The sequence below is a fragment of the Scophthalmus maximus genome, chromosome 17 (assembly GCF_022379125.1).
Source record: "Scophthalmus maximus strain ysfricsl-2021 chromosome 17, ASM2237912v1, whole genome shotgun sequence".
NCBI lineage: Eukaryota > Metazoa > Chordata > Actinopteri > Pleuronectiformes > Scophthalmidae > Scophthalmus > Scophthalmus maximus.
This window is the reverse complement of record NC_061531.1, coordinates 16,666,691-16,682,500: the sequence shown is the minus strand read 5'-3', so window position 1 is coordinate 16,682,500 and position 15,810 is coordinate 16,666,691. Positions and strand designations below refer to the sequence as shown.

The 15,810-nt window shown below is 48.0% G+C and overlaps 1 protein-coding gene across 1 annotated transcript in view; it reads left to right on the top strand.

The window, feature by feature from the left end:
• Positions 1 to 10,659, top strand: part of syt3 (synaptotagmin III) — a 32,864-nt gene extending 22,205 nt beyond the window's left edge. Inside the window, exons 8-13 of the mRNA XM_035616354.2 lie at positions 1,147 to 1,365; positions 3,410 to 3,530; positions 4,978 to 5,149; positions 5,756 to 5,885; positions 6,608 to 6,705; positions 7,149 to 10,659. Coding sequence (XP_035472247.1) covers positions 1,147 to 1,365; positions 3,410 to 3,530; positions 4,978 to 5,149; positions 5,756 to 5,885; positions 6,608 to 6,697 — 732 coding nt within the window. The 3' untranslated portion in view covers positions 6,698 to 6,705; positions 7,149 to 10,659. The remainder of the gene's footprint in view (positions 1 to 1,146; positions 1,366 to 3,409; positions 3,531 to 4,977; positions 5,150 to 5,755; positions 5,886 to 6,607; positions 6,706 to 7,148) is intronic.
• The last annotated feature ends 5,151 nt before the right edge of the window (positions 10,660 to 15,810 follow it).

The window sequence follows — 15,810 nt, the reverse complement described above, 5'->3', positions numbered from 1 at the left end:
CTCAGATATGCAGTGATAAAGACTCTTAGGACAGACGTAACAACGCCGACCAGTCCGACCAATTACAGCTCCGTTTGGTGTTTCTCAGGTAAGTGCTGTTTTTCATAAATGAGTCGTGGACTCGTTTGACAGCAGCCGCAGTGTTTTCGTGCCGAGAAAAGAGGCTCCTGTTTGTCCTGTTGGAAGAATTAGAGACGCAAGTGGAAACAGGTTAGAAATCTGCTGCGCCGTAAGCAGGAGATGGAGTTTTTCCCTTTTCTTTTCCCAATACCGGCAAACTACGAACGTCTTTGAGGGTCGTCGATGTGACTTCACAACAGCATTACCTCACAATGTGTCGGGGCAAAAGGCTCACGCGCAGAAAGCGTCGGTTACATGAAACTGGTGCCGTGGACCATGAAATAAGTAACGCATCAGTTCAGACTACAAATCATAAGTAACAACGAAATATTCAAGAGTCAAGATGGTAACTTCAAGGGAATAAGATGAGAGGCGTGTAAATATGAAAACAATACGTAAAACAATGAATAAAAGAGCAAAAATCAATCAAATATGTTTTTTAGATATATATTTTTTAAAATTCAATTTACTTTAAAAACTTTTTTTTCTTTAAAGTGTAGATATTGCAATGAAAGTAGTTATGGTGCCGTTACTTTTGAAATAATTGGCAAAATTACTAAAATACTTTGGAAAATGACAGAGTGAAAAACCTTATACATCAAAACATATTGTTGACAAAGTGGATTTTATTGTTACTCGTAATGAACAAAGAATTAGGCCTAAGCCTGCGACGGGGAAGGAGTGTGGTACCTCTGTAGCTGTAGCTCTGTATGTATTGTTTTTTTTATAAATGACAGTAAAATTCAATTAATGTCCTTTCACATTGTAGCGTCTCTGACCATTAACACTTAAAAGGTCCACATGCACATGCTCAAGAGAGACGGACGACGACAGAGACTGAATCATGAATTCAACCAATGGCCGATTCCTTTTATCTATGTTTTACCTTCAGAAGGTGCTATTTCGGCTGAGGTAGCCATTTTGTTTTCAGTTAGAGTTCTTTACAGTCTTACCCTTGTTGCCCTACACGATGCAGCGTGTTGTTGCAGATCTGCTCACGCTGTCCCCCCCCCCCCCCCCCCCCAGGTTCACAGAAAGACCCTGAACCCGGTGTTCAACGAGACATTTCAGTTCGGCGTGCCGCTGAATGAGCTACATTCCAGGAAGCTGCATTTCTCCGTGTACGACTTCGACCGCTTCTCCAGACACGACCTGATCGGCCAGGTGGTGGTGGACAACCTGCTGGACTTCAGCGAGGGCAGCGGCGACAAGCCCGTCTGGAGGGACATCGTGGAGGGCACGGCGGTAAGCAGCCGCCGGGGGGGGGGGAGGGGGAGGGGGGCCCACTTAAGATGCGATTTGATTAAACGGGAAGGAGCCTCGAGGGCGAAATCAGGCCGCTGCCGCCGCGAATAATTGGGGCCAAAGTTGTGTGAATTAGCCGGGAGGAGGGATGGAGTGTGTGACGTCCCTCACAACAACAAGGAAGGGTCATCGGTGGCATGAGTCACACCCGGGTCCTCTGCTCCGCTCTCCCCGTCACACCAGATCACAGCGTCGACTATTATCGGTTAGATTCCCCCCCCCTTTTTTTTTTGTTGTTGTTGTAAATGAATCGCTTCTTGTCTTTCTGAGCTTCCACCTTGTGCGTCTCCCCTCCCTGATGGATTCAGTTCTAGAAATGCAACGCGGGACCATTAGGGAGGTTGAACTGAGTCATAGCTTGGAGAAAGGGCAAATGCATTCAGGTACAAAAAGGCTACGGCAGTATGACGACGGATGAAGTGGAAAATATATGTACATGTGAGACTATGAAGAACATATGATATGAACATATGAAGATATGCTGTTGTTTGACAGCCATATAAACAGCTGGACAAAGTATATACAGTACACACATGTTTCAGAATCAGAGCTCCGTCCATAATATCAATTATATTTTTATTGTTATATTCAATTTACAGATCTAAACACCATGTAAACAATGTGCAGATATTTCTGTTATAGCAGACGTTACTCAATGGGATCTTACAAACAACTAAATACATTTATGTGAACATTTAAGACACTGAAATACTCTCTTACTTTGAGTCTACCAGAAGTTTAAGTTCCTATTTTTTCTTCTTCTCTTTTTGCAATTTCCAAGAGGCCAATTACGTTTATGGAATTTCAAAAACATAATTGTACTTATTTCTTAGGATTCACAAATGTAGAAATACAGGTATTTAATATCCGGAAAACTGAATTCAGGTTTCCTTGAGTTCTCTTGGTCCAGTTACGTTATGTTTTGGTGGTTTTCTCATCGGAAAATATAAGTCCTCTCAAAAATATCAGGTTGCTCAGATTGGGGAAGTTCAAACACCACAATTCGAAACGAAAAGTTTTCACAAACTGTTTTTTGTTTTGGGGGGTTCTTTTTCTGCAGATTTCAAAAACAGCCATTTCTGTTTGTTGTGTTGAAATGGAGGATGTGCACTCGCCCAGACTGGAAATTGCCTGCAGTATAGATTAACTCCGAGCCTGGTACAGCGGAAAAACCAGCTCAGACAGATTTCTGGAAAGGCGCCGCTGACCACATTCAAACTTTACATCAAGCGGGTGTCCGAGGCAGATTCATATGAAAAATTCATAGGGAGGCTATTAGCAAATTAGATAGAAACAAAGTCTTAAAATTGTTTCTGGCATTGGCGTCCCATTTATTAAATAAGTTTTGAAACACCAAGCCCCTCGGCGCGTTCCAGTGCTTCACTCGGGGCAGGTATTGATTGGCCGAGGCCTCGGAGCCACTGAGGAGCCACCGCGCCACAGTGTGACCTGAATATCATCGGTGTCATTACCGCGGTGCCAGCGAGACCACAGGCTGCGGAGGGGATCAGTGGATGGGAGGAGCGGCGCAGGGATATAAAAAGCCCGGAGAATCGTCACCTCTACTTAACACGTTCCCTCCACTCGGGGGCCCATCGGCAGATTGGCATTATGATTCATTTACAGTGACGGCACGCCGCCCCCCAGCCCACCATCCCACCCCAGCCCACCCCTGCCTAAACGCATTGCCTGTCCGCATTAGGAACGCCTGCCGTCACCCGTCGTCTGTCACGGGTGTACAGTAGCTCTTTTCGGGCAAAAGACAATCATGGAAAACCATACGACGTCTGCCCGTTGGCGTACCCCCCCCCCCCCCCCCCCCCCCCCCCCCATTCGGTCTCTGAAGCCGAGTGTGCGTGTGATCACAGTGTTCCTGCTCCATTTCTGATACCTAACTGTGTGTGTGTGTGTGTGTGTGTGTGTGTGTGTGTGTGTGTGTGTGTGTGTGTGTGTGTGTGTGTGTGTGTGTGTGGTGAACCCACAGGAGAAGGCTGATCTCGGGGAGCTTAATTTCTCGCTGTGTTACCTGCCCACCGCCGGCAGGCTCACCGCTACGGTCATCAAGGCCACCAACCTCAAAGCCATGGACCTGACCGGCTTCTCAGGTAAAAGGATTAACACTCGCTCACACACGCACACACTCACACACACACACACACACACACACACACACACACACACACCATGCTGCGGCGAGACCTTCAGCAAGGAATATGACAGAAAATAGCTCTAACCCTGTAGGTTGTGATATGCTGCTTCCCTCTTTTAGGTTTATATCTTAGTCTGATTTATAACTGGTAAAAACATACAGAAAAACATCTGGCATGAAGCCATGTAGGGATACTTTTTTATGTGATCAGCCCACTAGTAAATGCCCCCCCCCCACCTCTAGCCGCCTCGATAAAGCAGAATGCAATGTAGCTGCAAGATAAAATCCAGAATGTCGCACTTGTACAAGTGAAGTCACCAACTTTGCACACAAATGTGCAGCGGAGAGTGATTTCTCCGAGCCCAATAAATCACCGACTGAAGTTGAGCAGAGGAAGAGGAAGTACGTTAAAGGGAAGGGCAGCGAAAAAAGGAAAAAAAAGCAAATTACTATAAATCTTTGCTAAATAAATCCTGGAATGAACTGAGCAGCACAAGATTGATCGTCTCGTACGAGGAATCTCGGGGTAGATTTTTTTTTTCCCCCCGTCGAGAAATGGAAGTAAAGTTTATACATTATGAACACGAGCTGTAAAGTTCATCTGTTGCAGCAAAAGAGTGACACCCGGTAAACAAAAGAAGAGAAAAGAAATTCCTTCCACATTTTGTTTGCGAGCAGAAGTAGCTGAAGGTGGAGCAGCAATTACTGTACGTCTGCAGAAATGGAGGAAAACATCAATAGTCGTCCCCGCGAGGCCGCTATCAAGAAAAGGCAATTGCTAATGCTGTGGAATTAACAATGCATCACGCGCGGGTTTCATTCCTTAGTTACCCCTCGCTTGAAGACTCGATGATCGCGCCGGCCGTGCATTCTCAGATTGAATTACATCTCAAATGATAATGGCCGCACACACACACACACACACACACACACGCACGCCGCTATTATTGCCGCAGTGATCCCGAGATAATTGCAGCGGCTTAAAAATGCGCCATCGGAAATGGATTCGCGCGCGGGTGTGTGTGTGTGTGTGTGTGTGTGTGTGTGAGTGCGTGTATGTGTGCGCGTGTGTGTGTCTTCCCCGGCTGCTGTCACTGAGCTGCACATGTTGAATGGATAACTGGAGTGATTCAACCTGTGCTGCTTTTTCTCCCTTTGTGCTCTTAATCCAGCTTTGCCAAGGAGCCTTGATTTTCATGCCTTTTATGTGTCACAGGCACAGATACCTGTGAGCACGACACCGAAACACTGTTATCTCATTCTCTGCGCTCCCCCCCCCTCTCACTCCATCACCCCCCCCCCCCCACACCCCCTTCTACTCTGCTACACCTCCATCTATTTCCTGTTTTTACCCATTGCCCCTTCCTTCTCTGCATCGTCTCCCTCTCTCTTTGCCCCCTCAGACCCGTACGTGAAGGCCTCGCTGATCTGTGACGGGCGGAGGCTAAAAAAGCGGAAGACCTCCATCAAGAAGAACACGCTGAACCCCACGTACAACGAGGCGCTGGTGTTTGACATTCCCAATGAAAATATAGAAAGTGTGTCCATCATCATCGCGGTGATGGACTACGACTGGTGAGTGAGCGGGCGGGCGCCATTATTACACCGCTGCATGCTCTCCGGGGACCGAAAGATGATCATTGCTGCGCGAGCGTGCGCCGTCCGTGGAGCGCGTGTGTGCACACGCGGCGCCATGTTCGCAATTGCATCGCGCCCCTCTCCCCCCCCCCCCCCCTCTTCTAATGAGTCAGCCTCCCGGTGGATGTTCCCCTGTTTATGACAGAGACGGGGGCACCTCATGAATACGCATGACTTATGCTAATGGTGCAAGTGGAAGTGTAAGCCCCGCCAGCGCTTGTGCGTCTGCCGCTCGCAGCCACACTTGGCTGGCTGATTGTGTTTGTGTGTAGATGCACCACCGCCCCCCTTTATGTATGTCTGCCCTCCATTCGGCATCTCCATAGGTGCGTGTGCGTCCCCCCCCCCCCCCTCCCGCTCCAACATCAGGCTGTGAGCCGCTATTCAATATCCTTCCTCCGCCGCTCGACTCTTTTCCTAATAATCAGGGTTGATGAATGAGACTCTCTGTGCCTGTTTCTTACAAGCCCCGTCTTCCCCTCTCTCTCTCTCTCTCTCTCTCTCGCTCTCCCTCCCATCCCTCATCCCCTTGCCGCGTGTCAGTATCGGTCATAACGAGGTCATAGGGATGTGTCGTGTGGGCAGCGAGGCCGAGGGTCCCGGAAGAGAGCACTGGACGGCCATGCTGGCCAACCCACGCAAACCAATAGAGCACTGGCATCAGCTTGTGGAGGTAATGAGCATTTCATCACGTGGGGGCTCGTGTGTGTGTGTGTGTGTGTGTGTACAAGTATAATCTAGTCATTTGATTATCATCAGAAGCAGCAGCAGCAGCAGCAATTCAATAATACAGTAACAGTAGCAGGAGCTGCAGTGATTGAAGAATAATTCAGGTGTTTACTCAAACTAAGCAAAAACTAGAATCATATTCCAGCACGAGTAAAATTGCCGTCGGGTAATGAATCTACGGCAACGCGTAACTACTGACTGCAGCTGTCACATAAATGCCGCGGAGAAGCCGTTACGATGTTCCCCATTGCAATATCATTATATATTGAAAATATGTGCACATTTGGGGAAAACCACGCTGAGGCTATTTGCTTTTCCTGCTGAGAGTTACATGAGAAGATTGACAACCACTGTCAGAGCTCTACAGGACAGATAGTCTGACCACTTCTGTCAAGTATAAGGCAAAAAATGTAAATATATATGTATATATACACCCGGCAAAACAAAAGTAACACGGATGGAAGAGAATTTGCTGCTAACGCAGATGTCAAATTTCCGTTCTGAACAAATCTTAGTTTCAGTGTAATATGTACAAATCTAGACCTTCTCATGAATATGTGTCTACGTTTCTGACGGAAACACTGGATTTCTTTGAATTTCTGATTGAGGATTATTACTGACACTTGTAAACCCCCCCCCCCCCCCCCCCCCCCCCCCCCCCCGCAGGAAAAGGCAATCGGTGCGTTTGTGTCGAAGAGCGCCACAACACCGTCCCCGAAGCCTCACATCGTCGTGGACAGCCCTCACTCGGATTAAGAAGAACGGTGAGCCTCTCTTCGCTCCGCTTCTTCTTCTTCTTCTTTTCTTTCCCCCCCCCCCCCCCCCCCCCCCCCCGCTGTTTCTTATGGCTGTTACACACTTACCAGCCAACGCGGTGTCACCGAACACGCGGACGGCTCCTCGATCTCAGCCTCTCTGAATCTTGAGGTGTAATGGCACGTGCTGAGCAGCAGGCGCTCCCCAGTCAGGCCGAGCCTTTCTTAAAGCATGACCGGACTGGGAGCGTGCGATAAGGAGGAGGCTGTCGGCTGCTGGAGCTCTAAGGCAGAAGCATCTGTACAATCTAGATATTATGAGTTACGCAATGCAGCCCCCTCCCCCGAACCTACAGTGCTGCATACTGTTTATACATTCTCTCCCCCCCCCCCCCCCTACAGTCTCTCTCATGCTTAATCTGCCTCTTCTCCCTCATTCCCTCTCTCCTCAGGTCATCACCATCCCTCCAGCTCCAGACTTTCCTTTCTTTCCTCTCATCTGTGAATAATTCTGTCCATCAAAGAAAAGGAGAGAGAGAGAGAGAGAGACGCAGAGAAGACGAGCGGGGCGGGTGTCCGACTGCGAGTGGCCGCTTCGCTCCCGCTAATGAATCCTCCCCAGCACGGGAAATTAATAAAGAGATAATAACAAATAAGTCCCACATCCGACCCACAGTCTCCACTATGAGCATCAGACTCCGTACCGCGTCAACCTGGTACAGTGGGCCGGTCGTCAGGTGTGACTCTGGGACCGAGCGCACACGTAACTTACACGCACACACATACACGAAAAAATAAATAAATACACACAGAGTTTGTAGTATGTGCGTAGTCCATGTGTGCATTCAGTAGGTTTTTTTTTCCCCCCATCTAGGAGGAGTGTGACGTGACAAAACCTTTCTCTCTTGAAAACAACAACAAAAAAAGATTTAAATACAAAAATATTCTTTAAAAAAAGAAAAGAAAAAAGAGAGCCATCACAGAATGGCTATTTCAACCAGGACCAAAGGTTCATGCCCTTGTACAGACTATAAAAGAAGAAAAATCACTATGTCGATATTTTTTCTTTGCAACATTGGTGTACAGTTTATGCTGTAATGTATAGGAGGGGGGGGGGGGGGGACAGATATTTTTTCTTCTTCCTGTACAGTACGGACAGAGCATCCGCGGAGGATTCTCCTGGGCCACTCTGGACGCCTCCTCCGGGCTCCGTTAAAAAAACAAACCAAACAGCAACCCTCTGGTTTCGGACGTGTCTCGCTTATTTTCCCCGGAGGAAAGACGACGAAGCCTCCAGTGGTTCTCTATTGATGTCAAAGGAGGCGGAACGGGCGAGAACGGGACTCATTCGGTCGACGCATGTTACACAACCTTGAAATGTGCCCCCCCACCCCCACCCGCGCCCCCCTCCTCATGCTTTTTCGTCATGGTGCTCATCGCTATCAGCTTTTTTTTGTTCTTTTGAAATGATTTTTGGTTTTGCCTTTTGTGTCATAGAGTATAAATTGACCCGTCGGGAGAGGAGCTTATTCATGCCATTTCTTTTGTCTTTTTTTTTGTTTACCGTCCACTGAGGATGAGACGGTATCAGCTCCTGAGAGACTCTTTGGACTGTCCCGCAGCTTCGCGGCCAAAGTGGCAGACTTTTCCTACCGTAGGACCACGCGGGCTGAACGCAGCGCGAGGGGATATCGCCGCTCTACCTTATTTTTCTATCATCCCAGGACTTTATTTTTCTTTTTCTTCCCGTTTCCTCAAGAGGTCCTCGTCCAGCTTCCGAGTCCACACCGTGTCCCCGGCGAGACTCTCCCAGGACACACACGTCCCGTGTCGCTTTTGTCAGTGTGTGTTTTTTCCGTGTCCGTGGGCGTGTTTGTTTTGTATTCGTGCGCGTGTGCGTGTGTGTGTGTGTGTGTGTGTGTGTGTGCCTGGGTGTGTCACTGTGACCTTGTGCGTGACACTGTGACCTTGTGCGTGACACCTTCCTGTCTTCGCCCTCCCCGAATCCCGGCATTCCCACTGGACTGAAATGCTCGTCTCGGGGGGCCAAACGTGTCTACCTGTCCTGTGTCGTCACGAGCAGCCATCTTGTGTGTGCGCGCGCGCGTGTGTGTGTGTGTACTGTACGTGCCTCATTGCACAAGGCGGGGGAACTCTGTCTTTCACGGACATCCGTTTGTATCGTCTTATGTCGTCTCTGAAATCGGCCGCCAGTCGCTCGGCCCCTCCTTTCCTCTCTAAGCCCCTTTGCCTGATGTAAGTAACTGTGTTGATCGTGTACTTCTTTCGGTAATTTGTGTACTGTATGTGTGAGGGGATAAAAAAAAAACAGAAAAAAAACAGACGGCCCAGTGGTTGAAACTGTGAAATTGTTGGGTGTGTTTTGATTAAATTTACCAGAAGGAATACAACGACCAAACAGAGAAACAGAGAGAAGAAAGAAAAGAAGAAGGAAAAATAAAGAGCCCTCCGAGGCTCATTTGTTACGGCCCGCGGATCACGGCAAATTTCAGAATTCCCCCTTAAAGCAAGACAACGGGGAGGAGGTGACGTGAGAGAAAAAAAGCGAGCACTTCCTGTGTGAGCCGACTCGGACCCACTCGCCAGGCCACGTGGGTCACCGCTGCCGCGACTGCTGCCACCGTCGCCTCAGCAAAACAACAGCACGACACCCCGCTGCAGCCACTTGTGTGGCCGCCGTTGCCGTTTCCCCCCTTCATCGTTTCACACCGACCAACACACACGTGTCTGTCGAGGAAGGGGTGTGTGTGTGTGTGTGTGTGTGTGTGTGTGTGTGTGTGTGTGTGTGTGTGTGTGTGTGTGTGTGTGTGTGTGTGTGTGTGTGTGTGTGTGTGCGTGTGCTTGTTTCAGGGGCGGCAGCAGGTTTATTTCTCCTTTATTCCCTTTTGGGATGGTGGCGCTGCAGGGAGGCTCACTGGCGTGCTCCATCGGGTCCTCGGGACGCGACCCATCGCGCACCATACCCGGCAAACCACCGCTGCGTGGTCTGTCAGATGGGCGGAGTATCGACCAGCTTGTATAAGTAGATATGGTATTGATCCATTGGTCTCTATATGTCTCTCTCTCTCTCTCTCTCTCTCTCTCTCTCTCTCTCTCTCTCTCTCTCTCTCTCTGCTTGTGTCTGCCCTGTTCGAGCCCTTGTGTTACTGCCTGCTGATGGATCACAGAACTCATAGTGGCTCCAGCACGTTCTCTTCCTCCCTCCTCCTCCTCATCATCATTTCTGTTTCTGTCTGTCTGATTACTGTCTGATTACTCATTCTCTCCTCCAGCGGTTCCTTACCTCACCTCCACCTCCCCCTCACCTATCCATTTCTCGCTCCATCCCTTGTTCCCTCCACCATCCCCGCTCCCCTTGCTTCCCCTCCACATCCCTCCATCTTGCCCTCTTTCTCTCTTTCGTTTCCTCTGTGTCAACCCCCCCCCCCCCTCCCTCCTCCCTCCTCCCTCTATTCTCTTTCTCTCGCTGTCTTCTCGTGTTAGTGCAGTTCTGAATGGTCATGGGGAAACATGTTTGCATGCTTATATTAACATGAATGATGTCAACTTGATGCAACGAAAAATTATATAAGTGATGCTTTAAGCAAAATCTGACAATGAACTCGATACTAATACTACTAATGGCGACTAAATGGAGACCGAGCAGTTGTTCATCTCTTGCGGTCCGAAACAACAATGGCGAAATAACATTGTTTATGCTGTATTTATCTTTCTCGAAGTTGGTATTTTTCTTTTTGGTTTTCAGGTTTTTTTTTTTACATATGATTTATTCAAGAGGTTTACTTTTTTATTGGTTGATGCTGAGAACTTGAGTGAGGGGGTTCAGTCGGGGAGGTTGTTTCAGTCGGGACAGCTGTGTCGGGTCGCAGGATGTCGGTGAACGTGTTCAGGAGCAGTGTGACTGAAGCAACGATGATGGAAATAAAGGATATGTATAATCCAGCCTCGTGTTGTGTCTGACTTCTTTTAATCCACTGGCTCGGGAGGCAGAGAAGCTGGTGAAGCCTCTGGTCGTCACGTGTGTCAGGCAGTGCTATATATATATCACATGTTCATAGTCTATATTCGACTCAGGTATGGAAGGTAAGACACTCAACCGGGACACAAGCAGCCTGAACCCAACTTTTCCTCTTCTTCTCTTACCACCGAGCTCTCTGACTTTCTCCTGTGCATTAAGTCGCATGTAATTATTCAGCCACTTTGTCATGAATTCTTTATTGTGGCCGCCTTTTTGCCTAAATGCAAAATGGAGCACGGATGTCTGCCCTGTGGGCCTCTCTCCATGTGGCACCCCTGCCTCCATTTCATCTCCCTTTATTTATTTATTTGTTAAAAAAAAAAATAAAAAAAAAACACTCTTATTTTGGTTATTTGTCATGTGGCTATTATCTCTCGTTGATGCGAAGAGGCCCAGAAGCAGCAGCAGCAGCAGCAGCAATGTGCAGCCCCAGCGCCTCAGCAGAGGAACGACCGAGCTCGGGTGTTGCAGGGGGAACGACCGAGAAGGAGGAGTGGGAGAGGATTAAACAAACGAAGAGGATGAAGAACGGGAGAATGCCAGTGAGGAGGTGGATGACGACGACGAGGAGGAGGAGGACGACGACGACACGGATGGGAAAACCTGGAGAGGAGGGCAGATAGCTGCATGCAGGATGTTGTGTACCGGTGGGGACGGGAGGTGGAGGAGGACGGCTCTGTATATAGACACACTCATCACGGGGGCACCTGCAGCATACTGACAGTGTGAACAGTTCAAGAAGAGGGAAATGCACACACACGCACGCACACACGCACACACACACACACGCACACAAACACGTGACGGCCTACCAGTTAGCACTGCTTTAACGCTGTAGACTGTTGAGAGAGAGAGAGAAAAGTGGGAGGAGGAGGAGGGGGTGGGGGCTTGTCTCCATGGCAACATTCCCACTGTGAAAAAAAAAAATTCATTTAGTCGGAAAGACATTTCACTCAGTTCAGTGAGCTGAAAGAGGCAAAAGAGGGAGGGAGGGGGAGCAAGTTAGAGACCGGGGGAGGTGTGTGTGTGTGTGTGTGTGTGTATCACACTGGAGGGATTCATCTCAAGTGAGCTGACAGCAGGGCATTAGCTCTTATTGCTAATATATCTGATTATTATACAGCACATATTGATAATGAACTCCCGCGCATGATTAATAAGTGGCTCTGGGGATATTACAGTTTTCCTCGCCGGGGCCATCTGCGTGTATCTTTATGAGACACGTTCAAATGCATTCTAAAGGCTTGACATTACCTGCACTGCACCTTCCACGCAGACCAAAAAAAACCTTTGGTGACTGGGACTCCAAAAGTTTTAGTTTTTCGCATCTGGAAACCTAGTGCGCAAAAGGGACTCTGACCTCTTCACGAGGCTCCTTATTATGCCACGCACACAGTTTTTTTAACATTTTCTTCGTCCACCCCTTCACCATAAATAATACCCAAAACCTTTCAAAATAATGAATTCAATGAATGCATGCAAGTGGAAACCTCAGCCAGTGGGAGTATAAAAGAAGCTCGCCTCTGCGGGGGGGAACAGTGTATTAATATGGGAGTGGGCCCCGGGATCTGACCTTCTCCGTAAATTGCTTTCAAGGAAGAACTTAATGATGTTCACCTTACAAACAGAAACTTCTGCCGAACATCCCCTCGACATTACATCCCTGTATGGCTTCAAGTGAGGGAATGCCAAAGGGGAATCCACGAGTGTGAATGATTACATTTTTTTTTTTTGCCATTTAAGAAAATGGAGGTTAAAAGAAAAAACATCCATATTCAAGCTCTGTTCATTACTCAGTACCTGAGCTGCACAGCACCAGTGCCAGCCTGGATAGAGAGAAAGAAACGAGTCCCGGAGACGGCCAGGGGAGGTCCTATCACAGCGTCCCAAATGCTCTGGGTACTTCTGGTAACCCATTTGTGTGGATGTCAGTGTATCAGCACGCTGGCTGCGATTACCTGTTGTGAGCAGACCATCTGGCCCCTCGGCGTCCCAGCTGGGTACCGCTGGCCCGGAGACTGATCGTCTTCGCCACGCCACCTGGACCCCGCGGACTCGGAGCGGACCGACCGGATTCCTCATTCATATTTTATTATGTCATTCTCTGACCAAACAAAATGTGGAAAGGGGGGGAAAAAATGCTGTAGTTTTTCTGAAAGGGCTCGCACGGAATATCTGCGCTCTCTGTAATTGCTTGGCAACCGCCGGGGCGCTGTGTGTGTGTGTTGGAGTTCAAAGCAGCGAGACACACACACACACACACACACACACACACACACACACACACACACACACACACACACGCGCGCAGTAGGCCGTATTCCTCTGACAGCATAAAGCATCAGAGTTGCAAAGTGAAGGGTTGCCTACGCAGGCACATTCACACACACACACACACACACACACACACGAACATCCATGAGGCGTTCTGTCAGTTTAATTTGGCCACGTTGCTCAGTCAGAATAAAGAAAGCTCCGTGGGGGGATTTAGTGTTTTGCATCCAGGGGCTGGCCGTGAGAAACAAACCCTTCCTCGGGTGAACTTTTCTGGGGGTCACCAGGAGCGTCCCTGCTCACCGAGGCCCGGGCGGGAAGCGCTGCCCCGGGCCCACAGCTCGTTGCCCTCCGTAGGATTTGGGTTAAATTGACGTGTAGCATCGTCCCTCCAGCGTGGGAGGGTTTTGATGAGCTCTGAAGCCCCTTTGCTGTGCCGAGCACACTTAGCTGGCGTTGCCACAGGGGAGATGATGCTATTGTTGGACCCACAGAAAAAGAGTGTGCCAATGTTCTACAGCTAGCGGTTATGTTGCACTGATCCGACAGCAGGTTTGCATATCTTAGAGCCGGTGCGTAGTCATTATGCACCTGGGTTTTTTTTTTGTTGCGCTGAGGCTTAGGGGATGGGCAAGTGTTGCAGAGGAGAGGTTATTTGAGCTGCAAACCGGCTTAGCTCGACGCAAGTTCGGTATTTCAACCATCACACAATCTTACATTCCTTCAAATACATTCCAAAATAAGGATTAGATGAAATACTTGGCTGTTGTTGACTGTTTTCCTCTACGTTCACATAACATGTGCAGTGCATACTAAAGATAGAGCCATCTCAAGGCTTTCTCGCTCTCGGTGGGGGAGCAAGGCCCCTCTTACGTTACTACGTGTAACCTTGTCTCTTTGCGATAAAGAGCTGCCGTCCGTACTGTACTTACTGTAGATATTTGCTGACATCTCCTGGAGATCTGGCTCAACAGCACTTGGAGATCTCTGTTCTTGCGGGGGAACTCAGAGTAAGATCTGTTATCCGTTGCAGATGACACCACCGAGCACGGTAAAAAGGTTTCACGCTATTTCACATTCGAGTCTTAATCGTACCCTCTCAAGCTGCACACACAATTTTTCTAGGCCGACGTGATTCGTCCAGAATATGCCGGTCTCCGAATGGGGCATATTTCACATTTCGCCCCCCTGCTTTCTATGCAAGGAACGTACTCAAGGTCAATCTCCAGCAGGGCCTGGGTTTTCAGCGGGTCTTGTAGCCGCATCAATTCCGCTGCTGTTCACGTATAGTGCCAGGAACACGTTCGGGTTTCTCTCTCCCGTCCAGGCCAAACATCAGAGCAGCCTCGGTTTGATCTCGATCACGACAGCGTAGACAAATCTGAGCATGGTCTCCAGCTGGCCAGTAGAGGGAAAAACTGAAAACCATGTCTCCGTCATTGCCATCTGTGAAAGCCAGAGGTTAATCGTGTAATGCAGTTTTTTTTTCTTCCCCCGCAGTCGCTTAGGATTTTAAAAAGTCTCGCGCAGATTCCGAGTTGTACCCTTGTTGAGAGGCCTCTGTTGGCCCCCTGCCCTGTCTGCATCACGACGGCCATTAGATGGATTCGAAGCAGATACGATAACAGATGACCTCCGTAATGACTAATGCCACCGGTGGAGCACTTACAAAGAGTGAAGCTTCAAGGTTTAATCCAAGATAATACTGAATGATGACCTTGTGCCTCCAGGCTTCATTCAATGTCGCCATCTATACTCAGTGCATTTCTGCAAAAGAGAAATCCAACCACAGATGTTCAATACATCAAACTTTACCGGACGCACATTAATAAATTGTTGTCTCAGTTGGGCTGCACATTTAGAGTTTGTGATTTAATTTAGATAATTTCCTGACCAAATTAGATTCCAAGACATACTGCCCCCTTTAAATACCTAGAAAAACTTACTTGACTGTTTCTTAAGTTGTATCTGTAAAATGTAAATCAGACTGATCAGAAAAGCCTACAAAAGGAAGTGGAACACATCACACCAGTTGTCTGACATCTGTATTCTCTCCCAGTGTCTTAAACACATCCTTTTTTTATAAATACTTCTCTTTTAAAATTTAGTGGATGGTTTGGGGCCAAATCACACATCTAATTGGCTGCTCTCTTAGGCATCAGGTCATCTGGGACGGGTGTGCTACCTCCCCGGAGGCAAGAAAGTGTGCAGTTTTTAACTGTATGTACCACAAATCTGGAGCAGCCTGCCAGAAAACCTGCCAGAGGTCTGCAGCAGCTCACATTTATATATATATATACACACATAAAAAACAAGGTTTAAAGCCACCAACATATATTTAAATTTGGGACTTTTCATTCATCTCCAGCACTGCACTGTCTCTGAACAGCAATGCAGTAATACACACACACACACACACACACACACACACGCACACACACACACACACACACACACACACACACACACACACACACACACACACACACACACACATACACACACACACACACACATAAACAAAATTCAACAGCTTAAGGCATTTTTCATTTTGACCATACCAGATTTGCGTGAACAAAAATGTGTATGTTTTCATCAAACATATACAAAATATAAGATCTATATAATTATAGATCTGATCTCGATCAGCATGAACCATACATGTGTGTGTATAAGTGACTTTCAATGAGTATTAATTTAAGCTGTTGTAACTATTTCTAATTAGTTACAGCAGCAATTAGTTATTGTTAATCACGTAGGGTTGAGCCTAAATGAAATTTAAAAAAATGATAATATATATA